Source organism: Eutrigla gurnardus (genome assembly GCF_963514095.1).
Source record: "Eutrigla gurnardus genome assembly, chromosome: 17".
NCBI lineage: Eukaryota > Metazoa > Chordata > Actinopteri > Perciformes > Triglidae > Eutrigla > Eutrigla gurnardus.
The window spans coordinates 19292078-19314599 of NC_139928.1; the positions used below are offsets into that span (position 1 = coordinate 19292078).

At 44.0% G+C, this 22522-nt stretch overlaps 1 protein-coding gene across 4 annotated transcripts in view; it reads right to left on the minus strand.

The window, feature by feature from the left end:
• The window catches only part of cica (capicua transcriptional repressor a), a 34177-nt gene that overhangs the window by 4054 nt on the left and 7601 nt on the right, over positions 1-22522 (minus strand). For 2 of the 4 annotated variants that reach the window (XM_084031631.1, XM_084031632.1), the window contains exons 3-20: positions 21658-21925; positions 16154-16285; positions 14564-14717; positions 12281-12380; positions 12007-12189; positions 11753-11879; positions 11219-11391; positions 9370-9502; positions 8948-9030; positions 7779-8568; positions 7221-7363; positions 6284-6444; positions 5462-5705; positions 4379-4664; positions 3062-3231; positions 2430-2572; positions 1386-1537; positions 339-680 (exon numbers count right to left, since the gene is read on the minus strand). In XM_084031631.1, coding sequence (XP_083887757.1) covers positions 339-680; positions 1386-1537; positions 2430-2572; positions 3062-3231; positions 4379-4664; positions 5462-5705; positions 6284-6444; positions 7221-7363; positions 7779-8568; positions 8948-9030; positions 9370-9502; positions 11219-11391; positions 11753-11879; positions 12007-12189; positions 12281-12380; positions 14564-14717; positions 16154-16285; positions 21658-21925 — 3784 coding nt within the window. The remainder of the gene's footprint in view (positions 1-338; positions 681-1385; positions 1538-2429; positions 2573-3061; positions 3232-4378; positions 4665-5461; positions 5706-6283; positions 6445-7220; positions 7364-7778; positions 8569-8947; positions 9031-9369; positions 9503-11218; positions 11392-11752; positions 11880-12006; positions 12190-12280; positions 12381-14563; positions 14718-16153; positions 16286-21657; positions 21926-22522) is intronic. The other 2 variants (XM_084031633.1, XM_084031634.1) reach the window with 2 other exon arrangements.

Below are 22522 nucleotides of genomic sequence, written 5' to 3' on the forward strand. Positions count from 1 at the left end.
GCCTCATTCCTTTCGCTCCAAAACGATATATCACCTTCCTCAAACACATTTCCACCGCTCCGTCCACCATGGAGTCAGGCAGTTGGAACGGGCCGTGCATCCCAGAGCTTACAATCAAACCTAAAGAGCCACATTTATTTGATGATTTACTTCTTTCACGGCAAAGCTCTAAACATTTGATCTCCTGCTTCATCGCTGCTTTTATGGAACCGATAAATCCGAGTCGTCTCGGGGAGACCTGGGCAGCACATTATGTATCTTCTAAGGTAAGAGGGTTCGTCTGTGCGGTTCAATAACAGGGTAATCTCCATGCCAGGGGGTTGTTCTCATCTACTCACCCGAGGGAAAGAAGCCGTGTTCCTGAAACAACTGCATGACCAGGGCCCGACGCTGATCCAGAGTTCTACGCAGAGACGAGTAGGGGACCCGGTCCAGGTCTCCAAGAAGATCCTCTCCTTCTGTACCTGGTTGGACATCAGAGTCAACGTTTAATACACCTGTTGGGAGCAAGCTCCGGGTCGCTGCAGCCGATGTAGCCGACATACCTGCTCTGTCGAAGGTGAAGATTTCGCCCTCGCACTTGGCGGCGCTCTTGGGGGTGTTGGGCTCCGAGCTGCAGCTGGAGAGACGTCGGGTTTTCCTCCTCGGTGAGCTGGGGTCTTCTGCTGTCACCTCCAGCTCTGAGGATGTCGGGGGGATGCAGGGAGGGGAATATGGAGGGAAAAGAGGTTACAGAGTTAGGAGAGAAGAGGGGAAGAGAGGGAAAGGTAGAGGGGCAGGAAGTGATGAAATCAGAAGAATCAGGTTAACCCTTCGAGACTCACATAATCAATGAATTAATCAAAATAAACTGTGAAAGTGGAAAAGAACATTTTGAAGTGGCAATCCTCATGCTCTATTAAGTCTCATAAGTTGTTCATTTGTTACACAGATTTTGACCATTTGGGAATTAATAGAAATGATCAAAAATCCCTCGAAAATACCACATTCAGACACCAAGACCTTGAGGAACGCCATAGAAGTCAGTCAGTGATGTAGTTTAGTTTGACAATTTCTGACAGAACAGCATTCTTCAATGATTGGATGGCGAGCGTTTCTCTTCTAAAAACAGCTCATAAACCCCCTAATAGTCGATATATCTAGTAAAGCCATCCATCCAGGGACCCCAGTACGCTCAAATATTCAAACACACTATTTTAGAATCGGCGGGAAATAACATATTTATATTGCATGCAAAGAACTGGGTGGTTTTTGGCCAAAACTGCATGAAAATATCGTCCGAGATCCAGCGGTTCTCACTGGGTTCATTAGATATAAATCAGTAGATATCCAACCTTTAAAAAGGTCGCTCTGTAAAGAAAGTAATGTGTTGGACTCCATCTCACCGGTGGAGTTGCGTCTCTTCCTGCGGTAGCTTCCCAGGATGGCTCTTGGCGAGGTGGCCAGACTCTGCAGCGTGGGCGAGGGAAGGACCTCCCCCGGGTTAAACTCTGGAAGTTCAGCAATACGCTCCTCGAAGTACGTCTCCGACAGGACCCTGCACACAGAGAACACCGTGGTCATGTCGGCCCCCCAGTCAGGTAATCAGCTGGTTGGAATATAAAGCCTCAGGGCTGAGCTCCACCAGGACTCCCTCTCCTCCGTGGCTTCCCCACCACTCTCCTTCTGTCTAAATAAAGAATATCAATGGTGGAGCCCTCTGCCCACTCACATTCAGGAAACAGAGAGTTTCCACCATCAACTTCATGAACTTGGGAGGTTTGGAACAGAACTCGAAGTGTGAAAATCACTGTTAAACGGGCGTCCGTTCGGTGGAGCTGTAGCTCATCTTCAAGCTGCTTCACGCTAGAATCACAGAAGATAAGCTACTGTCGTCCCAGCTCTCTCAGCTGGAGGAAATGTAAACTGTTAAAAGAGAGAACATTGTCTTGCAAACGACCAGAAGGCTAGAAGGACTGGACAGGCTTGTGTTTTATTTGGCTTTGGCACTGACTTTACGAGAGCCATAATTTAAGTCTGATAACAAGAATGGCTCTGGACTTCATTCTTGTCCGTCAGCCAAAGACGAGGCGATGGGGCTCAGATCGATTAGTCAGCATTTTTTGCCCATATGTGAACACTCCAAGAGAACCACAAAGCGCTCCAGGTCTGAAGTATTTTCACATTTGGGCAACAAATGCTGACTAATGTCTGAGTTTGACTGGAGGGCTGAGGGACCAAGCGTGAAAAATACCCTTAAATCATGACAAAGCCCTTAAACGTCTGGCATTCAGATTAAATTCCTCATTTACGATTATTTACACATTACATTTCAATTCCAAAGCTTTGAGATTCCTTTAGACACCAAACCCTTCAGATACGTTTGATTCAGTCAAACTGGAGGGACTAATGTGAAGTCCCTCTCAGCTGATGATTCGGGCTCCACTTACTTCTCCAGAGAGTCGGGTGTCTTTTTGAGCGGTGGGGGTCTGAACTTGGTCTTCTTTGAGGACGAGGGGGGCTCCCTTTCCAGGGGAGGAGGGGGAGGGGGGTCCAGACCTAAGGGTGGAGGAGGAGGGGTGCGAGGTCCAGCCTGGGAAGAGAGCAGGAGGGTTGGTGTACGATTCCTTCATGACTCACTGCTCTGAAATCATTCACTCATTCACTCCTCCCTGCTCACTATCCAGGAGACGGTCTAGAGGACTATGTAGAGGACTACAGGTCTATGTAGAGGACTATGTAGAGGACTATGTAGAGGACTATATCGAGGACTATGTAGAGGACTATCTAGAGGACTATGTAGAGGACTACAGGTCTATGTAGAGGACTATGTAGAGGACTAAATACAGGTCTATGTAGAGGACTATGTAGAGGACTAAATACAGGACTATGAAGAGGACTAAATACAGGTCTAAGTAGAGGACTATATAGAGGACTATGTAGATGACAAGAAACAGGTTTTCTCTGAGTTTTTCAGAGTTGAAGCGATGAATAAAATCTGACTTAAAGCGGTTTGAATAGGCCACTAAAGATCTTTAACAAAGCTTAGAACAATGTGAATGAAGGGGGCAGCGTTCCTCACCTCTTTGCTGCTGTCGCCCATGCCGTCGCCCTCCCTGTCTGTCTCCCTGCCTGTCTCCCTGCCTCCCTTCTTTTCACTGCTGTCCTTCATGTCGCTGTGGGTCTCTCTGCAGTGTCCATCTCTGAGGTTCTCCTCTTTGATGTGCAGACTGACGTCCTCCTCCTTTTTAACTGGAACGGATAAAGATCATCTCAGACTTTGATGTAAAAAAATAAAAAAATAAAAATAAAAAATAAAATAAAAATTACAGCATCTCCCCTCGTTTATCTTACAGTCGCAATCCTGCAAACTCAGTTTAATGACGAGATTTTAATCTGGGAAACTGAAAAGGCAGATTCTCCTCAGTAGATGGAGTTTGTTTTAGACATTAAAAACATCTTTATGAGTTAAACACTGTGTTCTGTGAGGGAAATACTGAATGTTTGAAGAGAGCTACAGTTCCCCGGTCTGACAGCAAGGTAAAGTGAGTAAAACACTCTAAATATAGTGGACACTTTAACTGATATAGACTTTTTGTAGGTGTCTACAATACGTTTTCCTGCTGCCTCCGTCCACTACAGAACATTGCTTTGCTCCCGTGCTGGTTCTCCAAACTCCATCTACTAAGTACCTCATACAACCCCACTTCAAATACTATGACCTTCCCATTTAAAGAGTCAATGTAAAGAGTTCTCTTTTTCCCACGATTCTGCAACATCATGGTTTTAATGTTGAAAAAGGAAAAGTGAACCGCCAGTAGATGGGACGCGATGTGACTGAGGTGTCACGGTAGGATGGGTTCATGTTGGCGTCAGTAGTGCTGAGGTAATGGACCATAGCTGATCTGAGATCTGTATGGATCCTCCACAGCTCGGCACGCATGTGAACCATGGAGTCATTACACAGTTTAACCATCGAGATCAATATCGGACAATATTCTGTAAAATGCATGATACATTATGGTGCGTTCATGCCCTATCAGTAAAAATTAGTATTGGGACGTAAAATATATCATCATGATGACGATGAAAATGTAATCTTTGCCAAAAAACTTGAATAAAGACGTTTGTATGAAGGCGATGTTTTCACGGTGATATAAAATAGATATTTAGGATTGGGGGGTCAAAATGTAGTGATTGGTGATCTCTTAAAGTTATATTCATCTTTTTTCTGCTCATCTCATCCATGACTCAAAATCGGCGTATGATCCGAACTGTGAGTTTTGTTGTTTCGATGCTTTAAAGGCTTCACACAAAACTAAATGATACGTTTTTTGAGGAATTCAAGCCCAAAGCGAATGAATGAGACTGAAAACCACAGCCACCGGTGGAGCGTTACCTGCTATGACATGAGTGGAAAAGGAGGAGCCGGCAGCACAGCTCGACCAGGCCTGTCCTCCGTCCTCCGTTAAATCCGGCAGGTTCTCCCTCTTCACCTCCACCTTCAGCTCCACCTCCTCTGCCACAAGGGGGCCCGTCGCTGAACCCTGAACCCCCGTCGCCAACGGAGAGGAAGGGCGCAGCACGTCCTGGGCCGGGGCGGCCACGGCCGGTGGCACGGTTGTCATGGAGACCACGCCAGAAGGCAGTGCAACGGTTGGTGCCGGGTAGATGGCAGCTAGTACCTGACGGAGCAGACAGTAATGGAAGATTTGTTAGAGGTTCTCACTTCCTCAACACTGTCGGCAGTGATGATAAATATAAAATACATATTCTGCTTCCCCTCACCCATCGCTGCCTGCCAATATTAATCCCTTTTTACGACACATTGAACACATTTAGATATAATACATATTTACATATTTATTTATATTTACATATTACATATTAATATATAAGAATAACTTACTTTGTAAATGACCAAAACAAAAAAATCAATTCTTACCATTTGACAATTAAAAAAAAAAAAATTTAATCTGACCCTTTGAGAAAAAAAGGATTTTTTATTTATTATAAAAATTGTTTTTATTTAATCTAACCCTTTGACAAAAAAATAAATAAAAAAAGTAACCCTTTGACAGTACCTCCGCTGCCCACGTAATGGAGCTTTGAAGCTCAACAGGAAGGTTAAAAAGGCATTTTTAATTTCAGTTTGACTCTTATGTCTCAGAAGTATCACAGTGATGATGCATTTAGCACTGCTGGCGCTGCAAGTGCTCCTGCTTTTCTGAACAAATACATGTTTTTTTAATGAGCAGTCTTCTTTTGAGCAGGTTTAATTCATTCCTACACTGCTGGTTAAACATTTTGTGAAATAAGTATATAAAATCTGCAGTATTTTATTGAAAGAAAACCCTTAAATATATAGTTTTATCATAATACTCCTGAAACACTATTGGCTTCTTATGACATGCCTTTTTCTAATTATCTAATTATCCATGACCACACAGCGATACATGCCGGTTTGAACACTTCTCTCTACCTGGCGGCCGGCGGCCCCCGACGACGGACCCGGAGGCGTCTGCGGCTGACAGCTGAGAGGCGGCGCCGGAGCTAACAGCGGCGACTGACCCACCATGGGTTGAACCAGGGTTTGCGTTGCCGGGGCGATGGCGGCGAACCCCAGGGTTGCCAGGGATGATGGCAGATATGCAGGGCATGGAGCGGAAGTGGCCTGTTGGGGTGTTGCCGTGGTAACTCCTGGGCCAGACTGGACGTAGGTGATCCTAAAGGAGGGAACGAGCTGCGTGTTATCGCTGAGATAACACATGGACAGTCGATAATGGCCGAAGCAGCTCACTAACCTAGAAGCTGGTAAAGCAGTGACACGGATACTCTGCTGATACAAAATGCTACAAATTATAGATGATGCAACAGACGTTTATTAGAACGACAGAGCTAATCTATGCCTGCAATTATGCAGAGTTTAAAAAACTAGGGCAGCAGCTACCGATTATTTTTATTGATGATTATTCAGCCGATAAGTATTTAAATAATTGTAAATGTCGCTGCCGTGGGACTAATAAAGGATTATCTTATCCTATATTTAACTCATTATTTCAGATTCAAAGAAAACCAACAAATGTTTACTTGTGGCTTAGCTGGAACTGTACATATTTGTTTATCCCTGTCTGAACTTGGAAAACTGAGACATCGCTCCAAGGGATGATTATAATGGTTTAAACTGTGGACACAATTAACTCATCGGCCTTAACGACCTGAATCCAAACTTCTCAGAGGAAGCTGAGACCAGCCGAAGCTGTAAAACTGGCGAGAATAAAAGTGTCTAACAGGTGTAAGTGACCTGGTGGGTGGAGAGGTCAGAAGAACAGTCTGTGGGGGCGCGGCACTGGGAGCCATCACCGTTGCCACGGAAACAGGAAAGGAGCTCCCAGGATGCACTGCTGCTGCGCCGCAAGGGTGAACGCTGGTCTGGACCACAGGCATGGGAGCGATCTGGATGATCTTTGCGTGGGAGGAAAACACATAAACAAAAATAATTTCTCACCAACATATCTAAACATAGGCCTATGACACAAACACACACGTATTTATATATAAATATTATTAGATAGTACACTAGCAGGTGAGCCGGTGCAGCAGTACGATTCCAGCACTATGTAAAAGCAACTGGTTCATTCAGAATAAACTAGTGGTTTCTCACTTCATGAGGTAGTTAAGATAAACTGAGTAATTAAGTCTAGAAAGGGTGACCCAAGGCAAGGACACCCACGAGAAAGAGAAGAAAAGGGAATATAGAGAGAACAAATACGGGACTCCATTAGTCCAATGGACTACATTTTATGTGATTTATTCACTTATTTCTTTTTACTTGATTTCTATGAGTATTATATTATTATTATTGATATTATTATTATTATTATATTATTACATAATTGTATTTTTACACGTCCTGAGTTAAACATGAAATAATAAATCATTTTAATATGAAAAGAAATTAGAATCCGTCAATTAGATTAGAATTCAATTCACTATTTAAATAAAAGAGAAGAGGAAGGAGCATCAAATCATCACATTTGGAACAGAAAATATTAATTTTTTTCCTTGATTAATTGATTTTCTCTCCACTGACTGATCGATTGACTGTACAGCGTGTGATCGTACTTTTCTCAACTTTATTTTCCTTCAAAACAGACCAATTAAAAATGGCAGCTTGTGATTTACTGCGGCACGGAGCAGTGAAACACGATGTGTTCTCGTTACCGTGCCGACGCTCTCACCTTGTTTCCTGACGCCGAGCCGTTCTGCACAGGAAGAGGCGGAGCTACCAGAGAAATGGAAGGATGAGGAGGAGTAGACCCTGTTCTCACTGTTGCCATGGGAACCATCATCTTGCTCTGCAAGACCGGCGACTGGGTTTGGACTAATGAGTGAGAAGCAGAGAGGGAGAGAGGGAATTAGAAACACTCGGCGTGAGGAACAGATGAGTGGAGCCAGCAGAGGGGAGGTGAAGACAGGACAGGAGCGACGGGTGGGAGGAGACACGCTGAGACACGAGGAGGTTCAGCTGCTGATTATCGTGAAATTCCTCTCCGTCGCTTCAGACTCTTATGAATCAAGAGTGATTAAGGCATGGGTGGGCGTCGGGCGCTCATACTCATGTCAACAGTCTTTCTCCTGTCAATCAATGATTACGTAAGCCAATCAAATCTATTTTCAGAGCTTCCCGCAGAGATGAAAGAGAAGAAATAAGTTTAAAAAAAAAGAAGTCTTCAGTGAAAACTCTGATTTGTTCTTTTGTTTTTTTTTTGCCAGCCAATCATTGCTCTCTGTCTCACCTCTGGTTCCGGGGCTGACTGATGCAACTCTGAGTCCCGCCCCCGAGTGCATGCCATTGGCCAGCGCTGCATTGGTGGGCAGGGAGAGAATTTGCTGGTGGGTGAGTTGAGGGGCGGAGGGGCCCTCGGTGGGCAGGATGTACTGGACCTGCGCTAGCGGCTGGGGGCCGGCGGGAGGTGTGAGAGCGGAGGCGGCGGCCGTGGGGAGGAGCACGGGCTGGAGGACAGGTAGGGAGGTCTGTGCATGCGGCTGCAGGGGCTGCGGTGCGAGGAGCTGCACTGGTTGGGCACCTCCCAGAACTAGGCTCGTCACCAGACCGCCGCCCCCAACAGGCGTTACACTGACGGGACCGGGGGAGGAGGATGAGGACAGGTACCCACCACCCGCCGGGATTGGCAGCTGCTGAGCTCCTCCAATCAGGAGAGTGGCTTTCTTGTCCTGAGGCAGGGAGTTGAGGGCGACGGCTCCTTCCATCGGCGTGCTGGCGATGGGTCGTACCACGTTAATCGCCATTGTGGGAGCCATGCGGACGCCGCCGAGGACCTGGGTCACGCCCTGCTGGGACAAAGCGAGGGGAGCCTGGGCGCCTCCTCCTCCTCCTCCTCCTGCTGCTGATGTTTCTTCTTTCTTGGGTCTGCCCTCGCTCGCCTCCTCTCCTCCGTCTCTCGTTCTCTTGCCGTCTTCACCCCCTCCTCCTTCTCCGTTCCCTTTGGCCGAGGAGGAGTCGGAGTGAGGGATGGAGGGAGAGGAAGAAGGGAGAGAGGAGCGAGACACTGACTGGAAGCCATGCTGGAGGGGGAGAGAGAGGGAGACGGAGAGATCAAAGCTGTGAAGTTCTTCTTCATTAACACTTTAAGTTACGTGTTTTTAAGTGAAACAGGATGAGAGGCGGGATTCTAGTTAGTTACATTAAGTAAGGCTTTTAATTATTATTCCATATAGTGTTCCCCTCATCATTTACCATTTTGTGTATGAACGTTTTGCAGCTTCCTTTGCTGTTTCATCTTTGTTTACTTTATTCCCTCTCCTGGTTTTGTACGTTCTATCAAATAAGGGGAAAACGACTATATATGGATCAAAGTAGTGAATAAACCAGTCAGAAAATCTCCCTCGGGTGAAGTCCACTGTGTAAAGTCATTTGAGTAATTTGATGATCACTGCAGCTAACCTGTCCATCTGGTTCGTCCTCGTCGCTGTCCGTCACTCTCTCTTTACACTTGAGATCAATGGAGCCTTCAGGACAGGAATCCTCTGAGGGCGGGACAATGAATATCAAAAAGTTGGCATTAAAACACATTTAAAGTAACTGCTCCCCAGAAGTGATTTCATTTGCAATCAAACCCCGCAGTATGACTCTCAAATAGCCAATTATGTGCTATTCTTATATGCTTAAACTGGCAATCCACAGTCCAGGGCTGAGGCTCACCACATGACACGTCTACTTTGTCTTTTTTCTTTTTTGTTTTAATCGCCATTCTGACTGAGAAGCCTAAAATTCGGTGTCTATTTTTAACGACGTGCTGATGGCGTTGGGGATTGAAACTATGCAGCAACAATCTCTCTAACTGCCGCAAGACTCGTCCAACTCACCCATGACATCATCGTCCCCCTCTTCCTCACAGATGACCATGCGCTCTTCGTCGCTGGTCACGTCCTCGCTGACCCCGCCCTGGTACATGGACGGAGGCGGGGGCCGGTGGCGGAACAAACTGGCCCCCTCCCCCTGACAGATACCAAAAAGAAAAAGCACATTTTAACCGTTTTAAAATATTATAAAGCGGGGAATCTGTCTGCACGACGTTGACGTGAAATGACACCTTCAGGATAAACGTTTGAATAAACAAGCGAACAGCGATCCGTGCAGCAACGGGGGCGGAGCTTCAGGGCTCAAACATGTTGTCTGCAGTTCACTTTGGCTGCTGGATATGATGCATTTTTAGTGTAAGGTCAGTCAGGAAGACTATACTTCTGCCTCGGCTAGCTCTTATTGCTCATACATTCACTCCTCTCTCTCACGCATGCTCACTCATCATTTCCTTGCTGTCAATCATGACATCAGCTGTTTTTCATCTTGCCACCGTGTCTTCTCAAATAATGTCTCCTTCTACCTTTAGTGCATTCGTGCTGCTGTTACAAGCGCTCCTCCAAGAGCTTCTGGTGTGAAGCTGCTGACAAAGTTAGCTTCATAATTCAATGTCAACTTCACAGCTAAGTGTTAAAGTCATCTTCGCAGCTAAGAGTCCTTGTGCTTTCTCGCCTGGCAGGTTTCCCTGGATGGCGGTGGAACCTGAGCCTGACTGCACCGCCGCCATTGTCCTGTCTGATGCTCACTGCTAGCATTATTAAGGCGGCAGACTATTGATTTTAAAGAAATCTTTACTGTTACTAACTTGAGTCTGGCTGCTGTGATGCTGCTCAACAGGGACGGCTTTCTGGTCTCCGGCAACATGTTGGAGATAGAACCATCTAAACATACCTGCCACCATGGACTACCACTGTTAATACTACTACTACTACTGTTAATACTAATACACCAAATGCAGATGGAAGGGTCATTTTCTCATAGACTTCCATATAATCAGACTTCTTTTTGCAACCAGAGGAGTCGCCCCCTGATGGCCAGCAGACAGAATGCAAGATTAAGGCACTTCAGCATGGGCTTCACTTATCAGAACTGGAGGCCTGTTTGAAGTCTACGAGCGGGTTTTGACAAAGCTGCAAGCAGCACTTCGGGACCCATTCTGATCAGGCACTCCACTAGTATCCTCAAAACTCTCAAAAAAAAAGTAAAACCTTCAGAACAAGACTTCACACACAAGTTATATCACTATTATCAAAGCATGTATACGGGTTTTGCCAGTGCATTAAATGGAAGCCTTTGAAACAAAGAGCTCACATGCAGGCCTATCCCTCCTGTGATTAGGAGCGTAGCAGCAAACACAACAGAGCCTTCAAAGGCGCTGAACAAGTAGAGAGGGAAAAGCTCTGAAGTTGGAGGCTGAGCTCCCCCAGAGCTTTGGGTGGACTTTTTCAGCAGCAACGACTCAGGCCCTCACACAAAGAACCAACAGAACCCACTTGAACCGTTTTTTCGAGCGGCGTGCTTTCAGTTGTGGAGTTCAACGGAAAAGCTTTGACACACATCTGCTGTCTATAAATAAACACACGTTTGTGGGTGTGTATGCGCTCACACACACACACAAGCATGACCCTTGTATGTTGCTTTTATCTCTATTTGATTTACTTTTGTGTGTGTTCTCTTGGAAGAACTAAATCAGTTTAAAGTGCTTGAATATTGACTTGACTGGAAGCACATGATTTTAATTTTCTCCACCTTTAAGAGCGAACTAGCTGCTGATCTGGAACAGTTTGCTTCACTGTCTTTGAAATCTCCCCAGTCTGTTGGCTGCCTTTGAGCTACGGATTAACAAGTGCCTACCTTGTCTAGGTCTCTTTCTCGCTCCCTCTGCTCCAGGGTGTGCACGGCACTCTGGGAAAACGCTCGGGGACGGGGGTGCTGCCCCACAAACATCCCCCCTCGACGCTCCGACCCCACTGGCCAGGCCGGGCCTCCTCCCTTCCCCTCCAGCACCTGAGCCTCGGGATGGGGTTCTGGAAGAAAGAGGAGAGAGACTCAACCAAAGATCACCAGGAAGAAGATTAAAAAATCCACACATTTCTAAATATAATCTGGTCTGGTCTCTGGACTAATGTGAGCTACTATCATAGAGCTCTGGGTGACCACAAAAATCTCATTCAGTGAAGGCAGGACGCCAGGCTTTCGAGACACAGGATTTACTCATGTGAGTTGAAATATTTGAATTTGGGGCGAATCTGCGAAGGAAGTGAATTCCATGCATTCACATCTTTGCATTGACTTTGTATGCTATTGTGCCTCACGGAGATTTTGAGTGGCGTTTGCTTCGTCCATTGTCTTGGCAATGCATATCAATACCAATCAACACACACATACCGATGCTCTCTGACATGCTCCTCTCCCGGGCCTCCTTAGGCATGCCACGGCCCTCCGACAGAGACTTCCTGCGGTCCTTGTTACACCACTTCCAGTCTGGGTGGGCTCTGAAGTGGGCTTCTTTCACCTGGAGGAAGAAGAGGAGGAGGAGGAGAAAAGCTGCTATTGCTGTCGGTGCATCTGGAGCACACGTTACAGCTCCCATATCCCGGCTCTGTTGAGGCCTTTAGTAGTAGAGAGACGTGTGTCTTTACCTGGAAGGCCAGGTCGTGGTACTGCTGCTTCTCGTTGGGCCCCAGAGCGTACCACCACTCCCCCAGGATCTTGCTGACGGTTCGGTTGTCTTGGTTGGGATGTCGCTGGTGCACCAGGGCCCGGTGGCGTTTACTGAAGATCATGAATGCATTCATTGGTCTGCGGATGTGGTCCTTCTCCCTCTGTTTGGGGTTTTAGGAAGAAGAAGACACACATGTTAGTTTCATGGTAAGAATACATTTCTCTACTGATTATCTGTGGTGGTGGACTGACCTTCCTGTCTACGTCCTTGGGCAAGGCGCTGAGGGACTGTGTGCGCCTCTTCATGGTGCCAGTGGAGGGCGCCGCATCGCTGGCCACACCCGGGGAGAACCTACATTCACACAGAGAGAACAAGTCATGGTGACGAGGCGAAAGGGTGAAGGATTTAAAGAGGAAATCAAAGCAAACGGTTCCTCATTTAATAAGATGTTGAATCCACTCTTTACTGTGTTTTAATATCGATCAATCATTTGTGGTGGATTTCAATTTAGACACTTGACCAGTTTTACATGTTATGGTGTAAAAAGAACAGAAAAATGTTGCCTTTTAATTGGCAGATTGTTTATTAATTCTGTTATACAAACTCCTCCAGACTTACTTTCTCTTTCATTAACCGTTAATGTTATCTACACACTACACACCACACACTCTTTATCTGTTTATTCAGTTAGTTACACAGAAAATCCCATTTCTACTAACACCACTAAATGGCATTCTTCCTGTGGGCTGCTGGATCCTTTCAGAGAAAACAAGCAACCAGACACAGAATAAATAATACGAATGCAGAAGTTTGAATTACTATTGTGGAGACAGTAGTTTGTATACAAATTCTTATTATGATTTTAAAATATAGTGCAGTTTATATTAGTGATGAGAGCCAAAAAGAGAACATGAATAAGAAAACATCCAGACAGACACTGAAAAAAGGGAATGTCTGGTTTTCATGGGTTCGTATGAAATAAACCGCACAGACTCCTTAACTATATGATGAAGCAAAAAACTGCAGAGCAATAAATCAGAGGTGAATAAAGCCAGACTGAGCTTTTCTTGGCACAGCGGGCAAGAAGACGGTTTGAATTGTTTGCATTGTGTGGAAAGTCTTTGGAAACTGTGAGCAGAAGATTGCAGCTGTTAGAGTGTACTCAAGTTTCAAGGCGAAAGTACACGACTATGGCATTACTAAAGAATTTATCATACAGAGCAAACGCAAAGCGCAGCAAAGATTACATAAGCAGAGAAAGAAAAAGAGCAACACAATCAGCGTCCATGAAGGTAGAAATGAAGCCAAAGCAATCAAAAGGTGTCAGTCGGGGAGTTTGAATGGGCAAATAGAAAAAACATTCAAATAAAATTGAAAAAAAAAAAATCAAAGCTGAGCGTTTAATTTTTATTTATTAGAATTGTATTAGAATTTTTTTTTTTTTTTTACTTATTTTAAATTCCTTTTTTAAATGTATTTTTCATTTACTCTGTTCAATTATTATTATTATGATTATTAGTTTGTATCCATTTAAATGTCTGGATTCGTTATTTGGTAAATGTGAAAAATAATAAAGAAATAATTGGGGGAAAAAAGCCAGAACGTAATAATGAGAATGGATGGATGATAAACAAACAGATAATTTTGTGTATGTTTTGCTCATATGTGTACGTCCGTACTACAGCGGGGGGTGTTTGGACAGGGAGAGCTCAAATCCTCTCAAATGAGTCAACTTTGTTTTCATTAATGCCGCCAGTCTCTCCATTGAGATAACAGGTGTAACCACTGCAACACTGAGAGAGATTGCTGATGCACTTCTTTTGGCGACGGCAGCCTTTGTGAACACAGCGACCCTGAAACATTCAAAACCACACTACCAGCCAGACAGCCGAGTCTGAGTCACTCTGAAAGAGCAATAACCTAGACAGACGCCGAGACTGAGTGGAATGAACAAGCACAGACTGTACAACTCTTACCAGACACACACACACACACACACACACACACACACACACACACACACACACACACACACACACACACACACACACACACACACACACACACACACTGATGTGGCTGGTAGGAAAGTTGTTTGTTGTTGTTTGTTTCTTTAGAATATCGCTGTCAGAGGTGAATTTTAATGCACCTGTTGGGAGCGCGGCGTCCTTGAGAGTCTGCGATTCAAACGACGCAGACAAACTGTGTCTAATATCGTCTACAGCTACTATCTGTGTTCTCGTTAGTCATACCCGGAGTCGCAGAAAGGAAACACAATGTATGAAGTCTCAAAATGAGACTACATTATGTAAATGCAGCGCCAACATTTTTTTAAAGAGAGAAGGTTGTTTTTTTATTTAAAGTCACTACATTTTTACAGGAACAAATGCCTTGATATTGTGTTAATGAACTGGCCATCCAACTCCAACAGGTCAGTGAGTTTATATGTGAATAAAAACATAAAGAAATTTTACTTTTATGTGCCAGAAAACAAAACGACAAGCCCCATGAAACCACCAGGGAGGTGTACTTACGGGTCATCTGTATCGCTCTCGGTCTCGCTGTCGGCCCCGCCCCTGTCTGTAGGAGGATTGTCATTGGTCGGGGGAGGGCACGACGTCGATCCCCTCTCTAGATCTGGAGGGCCGGACCGCCCGTCACTCACCAGGGCCACACCGCAGCGAGGCTCTGGAAAACAGAAGCCAGTGAGTGAAAAGCTCCATGACAGCAGGAAGTAATGTGTAAATGCAGGGAATCACCAGGCAGCAGTGAAGCCAGACAGTGCCTAAAACTTCAGAAGTCAATGAGAAAGCCTACTTCTTACTTTATTTATCATCTCAGTAAACATTGTAAACATGAGTTTATGGTCTCAATCTCTAGTTTCAAGTCTTCTTCAATCCAGCATGATGTTCATTTAGTACATTATGGTCCATTTAGAGTCCACCAGACCAGAAAGCAGGGGATGCTTTAGGGGGCGGGGCTACCTTGTGATTGGCAGGTCACTACCAATTGAATCCTGCTACTTAGATTGCTTCGACACTTAGCTGTAAAGTTTACGGTAGCTTTAATTTGCTGAAATGGCAAAATCCAGGCTTCAAAGGTCCCAAACCAGTGGGTGATGTCATGATGACTACGTGCACTCCTTATAGACAGTCAGCTACCCAGCATGCAGCTTGTCGATTGGCAGCTTTATTACGGCGTTGCGGGGCGTGAAACGCTCTGACTACATCCATATAATATGGCTTTAATCTGTCGCAGTAGTAAGAGGAATACTGGGAAACGTTCCCTCAACAGTTTGATGACCACATCTATATATAACCAGTATTTGGTCATGAAATCCAGTTGACACAGCGTTTGTTTTTATACTGCAGATGTCCCGTTAGCAAAGTTTATTGTAGGCCATTAGTGAGCCTGCATACTTTTACTATGTTTACACAGACTACCGTCTACTTTTGAGAACGTTATCATTTATTCAAGAAGTTTTGCAGCATTTAGTTGGATGGAAAAACACTTTGAAGACTCTAAACATCGGGCTGATTTTTCTCAAAACAAATCCCCCCAAATAAAGTTGTTTTCATCTTTAATGCATCCTAAAATAGAGATTATGAGATTGATGAACATGAAAAAATGATCATTTAAAAAGTCTACAGCTACACTTGATTAGTCAATTGACAGAAAATATTGATATCTTTATAATTAATGTGACCTGATTAATGAATAGTTGCAGCTCTAAAACCTACGGGGACAGAAAGATCAAGTAAAGTAACCTAAAGACTTGAAACGATGTTATGTGGATGATTTCTGGCTGTCAGAATGAGTCTCTGAATAGATTTTAGCACTCCGCTCGATAAATAGTGTTATCAACAATGTTACTGGAACTATATTGGTGTGAACACCAACTGTGCTGATTTGCAATTCAGTCGCAACTGTTTTGGGAAACACTGACTTGGCTGCTGGTACGTCCGCCCGACATTTCTACTTGAGTGTTTTGGCAGAAACACGGCCCGGCATGCTGTTTCCCGTTCTGGTTTTTATACTCAGGGAAATACTTGAGATGAGATGTAGTTGTTGGATTACAAACAGTGGGATTCGGAGGAAAGAAGGGGGCGGGGGATATTAGCTACCTTTGCTCTGATTGACAAGCTGTTGGCCGTCGGCAGGCTGGGCAGCCGCTCCTGATTGGCTGGGCTCCAGGAAAGGGACGAGCGAATGCCAAGGGAACACTGGCACCGAGCGAGGTTCTACGTTGGTCCAAACTGTGAGAACACGAGGGAGAGAGAGAGAGATGTGTCGTCATGTTCATCCACCTTGGTATCGTGGAAGGAAGACAGAAGTGAAATCCTCATCCAGCCATGAGATAAAGCTCCACTAAAAACCACACTTTCATAGAAACTGAAGACCATGAATAGAGCTGTGTATTCACCCCCCCGCCACACACACACACACACACACACACACACACACACACACACACACACACACACACACACACACACACACACACACACACACACACACACACACACACACACACACACACAGAGAGAGAGACCCAACCCTCGGGATAATGTGAGTTGAGAGGTCATATGGTGTGATGAGGGAACCTGTTATTTTATCCACACAGATTCCAGACTTCACTGTCTAGACTGCAGCTGAGCTTCAGACTGAACTCAGTTAAATCTGTACACGAGTCTCCTTTACAAGATGGAGGTCCCACGGTTACAAGCAGTATCACAATGTCCATACACGCATTTACACTAATTTAAACATATATCATAATATTAATACAAAAGCATGTTTTAAATACCTGTAAAAACACTTGTTTCACTACACATACATGACCTACTATACAATATACTAGGAGACTACTCCCCCAAACCACACAGTGACTATTTCAAGGGTGTATCATTAAGTAGGCGTGTCCTGTAGTACTGTGCACCTGCAACACATACCTACCACTACTACAACTACTACAACTATTACCAATACTCATACTACAACTACTACCACTACTACAACTACTACAACTATTACAACTATTACCAATACTCATACTACAACTACTACAATTATTACAACTATTACCAATACTCATACTACCACTACTACAACTACTACAATTATTACCAATACTCATACTACAACTACTACCACTACTACAACTACTACCAATACTCATACTACAACTACTACAACTACTACCACTACTACAACTATTAACAATACTCATACTACCATTACTACCACTACTACAACTCATACTACAACTACTACCACTATTACCAATACTCATACTACAACTACTACCACTATTACAACTATTACCAATACTCATACTACAACTACTACCACTATTACCAATACTCATACTACAACTACTACCACTACTACAACTACTACCACTACTACCACTACTACTACAACTACTACCACTACTACAACTACTACCACTACTACAACTACCACTACTACCACTACTACTACAACTACTTCCACTACTACAACTACTACCACTACTACAACTACTACCACTACTACCACTACTACCACTACTACTACAACTACTACCACTACTACAACTACTACCACCACTACAACTACTACCACTACCACTACTACCACTACTACTACAACTACTTCCACTACTACAACTACTACCACTACTACAACTACTACCACTACTACCACTACTACCACTACTACTACAACTACTTCCACTACTACAACTACTACCACTACTACCACTACTACCACTACTACTACAACTACTTCCACTACTACAACTACTACCACTACTACCACTACTACCACTACTACTACAACTACTTCCACAACTACTACCACTACTACAACTACTACCACTACTACCACTACTACCACTACTACTACAACTACTTCCACTACTACAACTACTTCCACTACTACAACTACTACAACAAACAGAACAACTACTACAACAACAGCTATTATTGTGAATGTCAACACTACAGCATTTTGGTATATTTCACTTTGGGAATCAGTGGAGTAATTTTATCAGCAGCAGTTCATTCCAAGTGTCTCTACATCTATAAACGTACTATATAAAGTATATAACTAGAGTATAATTTATTAAGATTCCAGCTCCACCCTCCTGACTGCGGTATTCCACAAACCGGCCTCTCTGGCTGGATATCTACTGGGTCTGAACTCTGCTGCAGCACCGCAATGTCCAGTTTCAGTTTCCATTAATCATTTTATAATAAAGTATTAAAGTGGTCTATTTATAGCTCACCATTTGCAGGCTTATGGCTCATCTAAAATCCAGATAGTGTGGAGCTCAACAACCAGGAATATGTAAACATATCCTCCACTGTTGACACTGAATGCAGATTCTGGTGTCACATGAATATTATCACTGTGTGCTCCGACCTTTGCATTATTTACTACTTAATTTATAATGCTGTTTGCATGGAGAACTTCCGCTGAGCAGGTTAGGCTGATCCGCTTGCTTTTCACACCAGAAGTTGCTTTCTTAAGGCGGGGCTGCACATAGTACAAGTACAAGATGTCTATTTCTGCAAAATACTGGGATCAAATTCATATATATATATATATATATATATATATATATATATATATATATGCATCACACACCAGTCAAGTTGCCATTTACATCCATGTAAGTTCACAGTGACCTTCGACCACCAATCACGATTATCCTGGTCAAAATAATTCATATTATATAAATGATATTAATGATCATCAAAACATGCTTAAAACTAAAAAAAATGGCACTGTTAAGAAACAAATATTTGTTTTGTGTCACACATTTATTTATCCTTTTTAGTGAACAATGAAATACTCTTAAATAAGATGGTCTACTTGCTTAAATAAAGGATAAATAAAGGACATTTTTAAAGTATTTTTGTACCCTGTATTCTTTTAATCAGACTATATTTTTCACTTCTCCACCTTCTTACGAGCTCGGCAGCTTTTTTTAATTCACTGGTGAAGAAATTTATGATTAACCACGATCCATTATTGTGTGTTTTTTAACCCGATGCGTAATAAAATCGTGCCATCCCGACTTCCAAATGAATGAATGGGCTGAGAGACAGACAGTTGTTTGGATGTCGGTCTCTATTTACGACCTTTAAGGTGCTAACTGCTAAACAGACCGGACTTGAGATTGTTCAAACTTTTAAAGGAGCGTTTCAGAATATTCCAGGGAAGCGCTGACTGCACACTGCACGACCATCTGTCTGCTGGTTTACTTAAAGGACCGGCGGTGACGACGGGGTGAACAGCTGTCTTCTTTCTGAAGGTGGGACGTGATGCCACTCAGCTGCAGATCTCCACCTGTCCTATGACTACACATTATCACCACTCGGAGAATTTCCCACGTAATCATTTGGTCCGTGGGTGCAGAGAACAATAATGGACTTCCCGAGCTGCGTAACGAGACGGGACCTCGGCTGAGCACTTATCGTCACTGAAGGCTGCCGATGTTCTCAAAGAGAGCCGTAATGAAACTTGTGATGCTAATGCAGCTGCACTTGAGCTGGGCTATATTTAGGAGCGATCTCAGCTGTGGGGGGGGGGGGGGGGCGTGTTTGTTTCTGGGCTTCACTGTGGCTGCGGGTGTTTTTAAAAATGTATGGCGGAGGAAATGTAACGCTACGGAGGCAGGTGGCGGTTGGAGGGATGTGAGAGAGAGGATGAAAAAAAGCGCGCTCCGGTAATCAGCTCAGGCCTCGACGCTTTACTGCACTAATTCTGCTGGTGGAAACAGCGTATCCATGACAACGCGCCGGCAATATGATTACTCCTTTTTTTTTTTTTCTGCTGAGAGTGATGAAACACATTCATATCACGCTGGACCTGCCCTTGATGCCCTGTCTGAGGTTGTTGATTGTCTGGAACGGTGAGATGAGTGTGTGTGTGTGTGTGTGTGTGTGTGTGCGTGTGTGTGTGTGTGTGTGTGGAGGAGGGGGTGTGAATGTCCTTGTTGCACTCAGTCTTGCATGTCTAGACATGTCAATATTCTCGCCCTTTTAAAGTTTCAGTGAAACACCTCTTAACTCTCACGCAGAAATGTAAAAAGGGTGACGCCCCCTCTGCACACGCACACTCGACAACTGTGACACCAACACACACACACTCTGAGTCACAACTACACACAAGGAGTGAGGCCGGGCGGCTGCCTGCACCACTGATATCAGACCTTTTCTGATCTTCACACCACGGGGGAACGAGTTTCACTCTGAAGTCGACTCCACCGCTTCAACCAAATCAAGAAATTATAATTCAGTCACAGAAGGGTTATGAAACACTAAAAGCGGGTATTAAAATATTCAGAATTTAAGGATCCTCATGCTCTAGATGTGGTGCTTTTCACACCTGTATTCATCGCCATGTTTCCTGTATTTATATTAAAAATACACAATCATCTCCATGACTTTTAATCACTTGTTTATCAAATATGTATGTAAACCTAAACCTATAAATTGACAATATATCTCTGCACTTAGACACATAGCTGTACTTTTATCACACTTTCTGTTTTTTTTTTAGATTTAGAAAGAGTTGAGAAATCCTGCATCTCAATTGGAAACGATCTTCCTCATTCCTATATTAGTAACATTTTTGGGCTGTAATATCCCAAGGTTGGCATGGAAACAAGCACACAGTATATGATTAACCCAAACACCTCTATTGCTCACCGCCAAATTTTCTTATATCCAACACAGAGTTGCACACAGAGCTGACAACATTTTTTCACAACTGATTTTTGCCGAAATTCATACGTGAAAGAGGGTTTCACAAAAAATGCTTATACGGGTAACTTCACACCCTCTTCCCCCTCCCTCAAACAACACAGTACTCCTTCATAGTACACATGTATTATAGAGAGGCAGCTGGTGGAAAATAAGAATACCAAACATCCCCAGAACACCAAATCTACATGCAGGACTGAAGCCAGGGACAAAATGAATGTTAGAATCTATTTTCACTTTTAAGAAAGCGATTTAGGAAGTGTTATTGTTGGTGACGAGACGAGAGATATAGTTCACTGAAGAGTTTCACACAGAAATACATTAAAAAACGACCAAATTATTGACTTAAATTGACATCATATATGTTATTCATGGTTCAATAAAAGACATATTAGTCTCTCTCCGTTGACTACTATATTTGTTTTGCAAAATAAGTTCCCCCGAGGGGAACAGGAAGGGACTTAGCCTCTTGTGTCGTTTTCTTTATCCAACATCGTATAATTTAAATTAAATAAAATCTTTGTGAAAATGTAGTATTTGCCACATACATGTTCGTGAAGAAATTTAAACGAAGAACTCACTAAAAGTCAACATCAAGAGGTTAAAAAACCCTCCTTTGAATATGGTTACTTTCCTCGGCTGCAAACAAACAATAGTAGAGTGTATATGAGTCATAGCCATAGCACTTGCATGACACTCTGCAACTCGAGAGAGATAATGAAAGCGAGGACATCTAGACGAGAGTACATAAGCGTCAGCCTGCACATCGCTTCCTACTTTAGAGTACGGCAGACGTGTGGCTCAGCAGACTCTGTATCTGATGGGACCAAAGGTCAAAGCCATAACGATCTCCCTCCCCCGTCCTTACTCACCGGTCCCCGGCCGTCCCATGATGATTTGCTTGCGTGGAGCAGGGTGCGGCGACTCGGCTGGCAGTATGAGGGGCAGCAGGGCGGTCGGCGTGGGGTGACAGGCTACCGGCTGTGGCAGCCCCCCTCCGGAGGCGTCCTGGTGTCCCTCGGGTTTCCTCTCCCTCTCCCTGCCTCCGGACCCAGAGGAGGCCAGGACGGAGCCCGTGGAGGTGGGCATCGCTGAGGAGCTGGAGAGGGCAGCGTGGCCTCCTGTTGCTGGAGTCAGGGACTGGGAGGACACATCAAAACAGTATTTTAACACAATAATATAGTCTCTTTCAAACTGAAATCTATCTTTTGAGTATTAAACACTTAACTGGTAGCAGCCACTCAATTTACTACTGCAGCATCATCCACTTCTCTGCTGTTAATCAATTATTTCAGTACGTTCCAGACGTTCATAGAGTCCACACACCACACAGGCAATAACACTGCTTCCATGTCAGGCTGGTGCTCTAAGTGCAGGGTTGGTTTCAGACGTTTGATGGCTCTCTATTGGACTGTAAATCCACGTTGGTAACTATCAGAATAAGTATGTCATACTAGAGATATTGATTTTTCAGTGGAGTGTTCTTATCGTTTACTTTCAAAGTGGAGTTTCTCGGTCACTGAAATGGAGATCATACAGTGTCTGGGTTTAAATATATAAAACAACCTTCTGTCTGTGTGGAAATGGACTCTTTGGCAAGATCAGCCTTTAAGCAACAACCAATCCCTCAACAAAAAGAAGCATTTAAGTATCCTTACATTCTCATCACTCCAAATATGTGAAATGGATGTTCTTCATTTTTAGGGCCCGAGGCTCATGAAAGCCACCCACTTAATA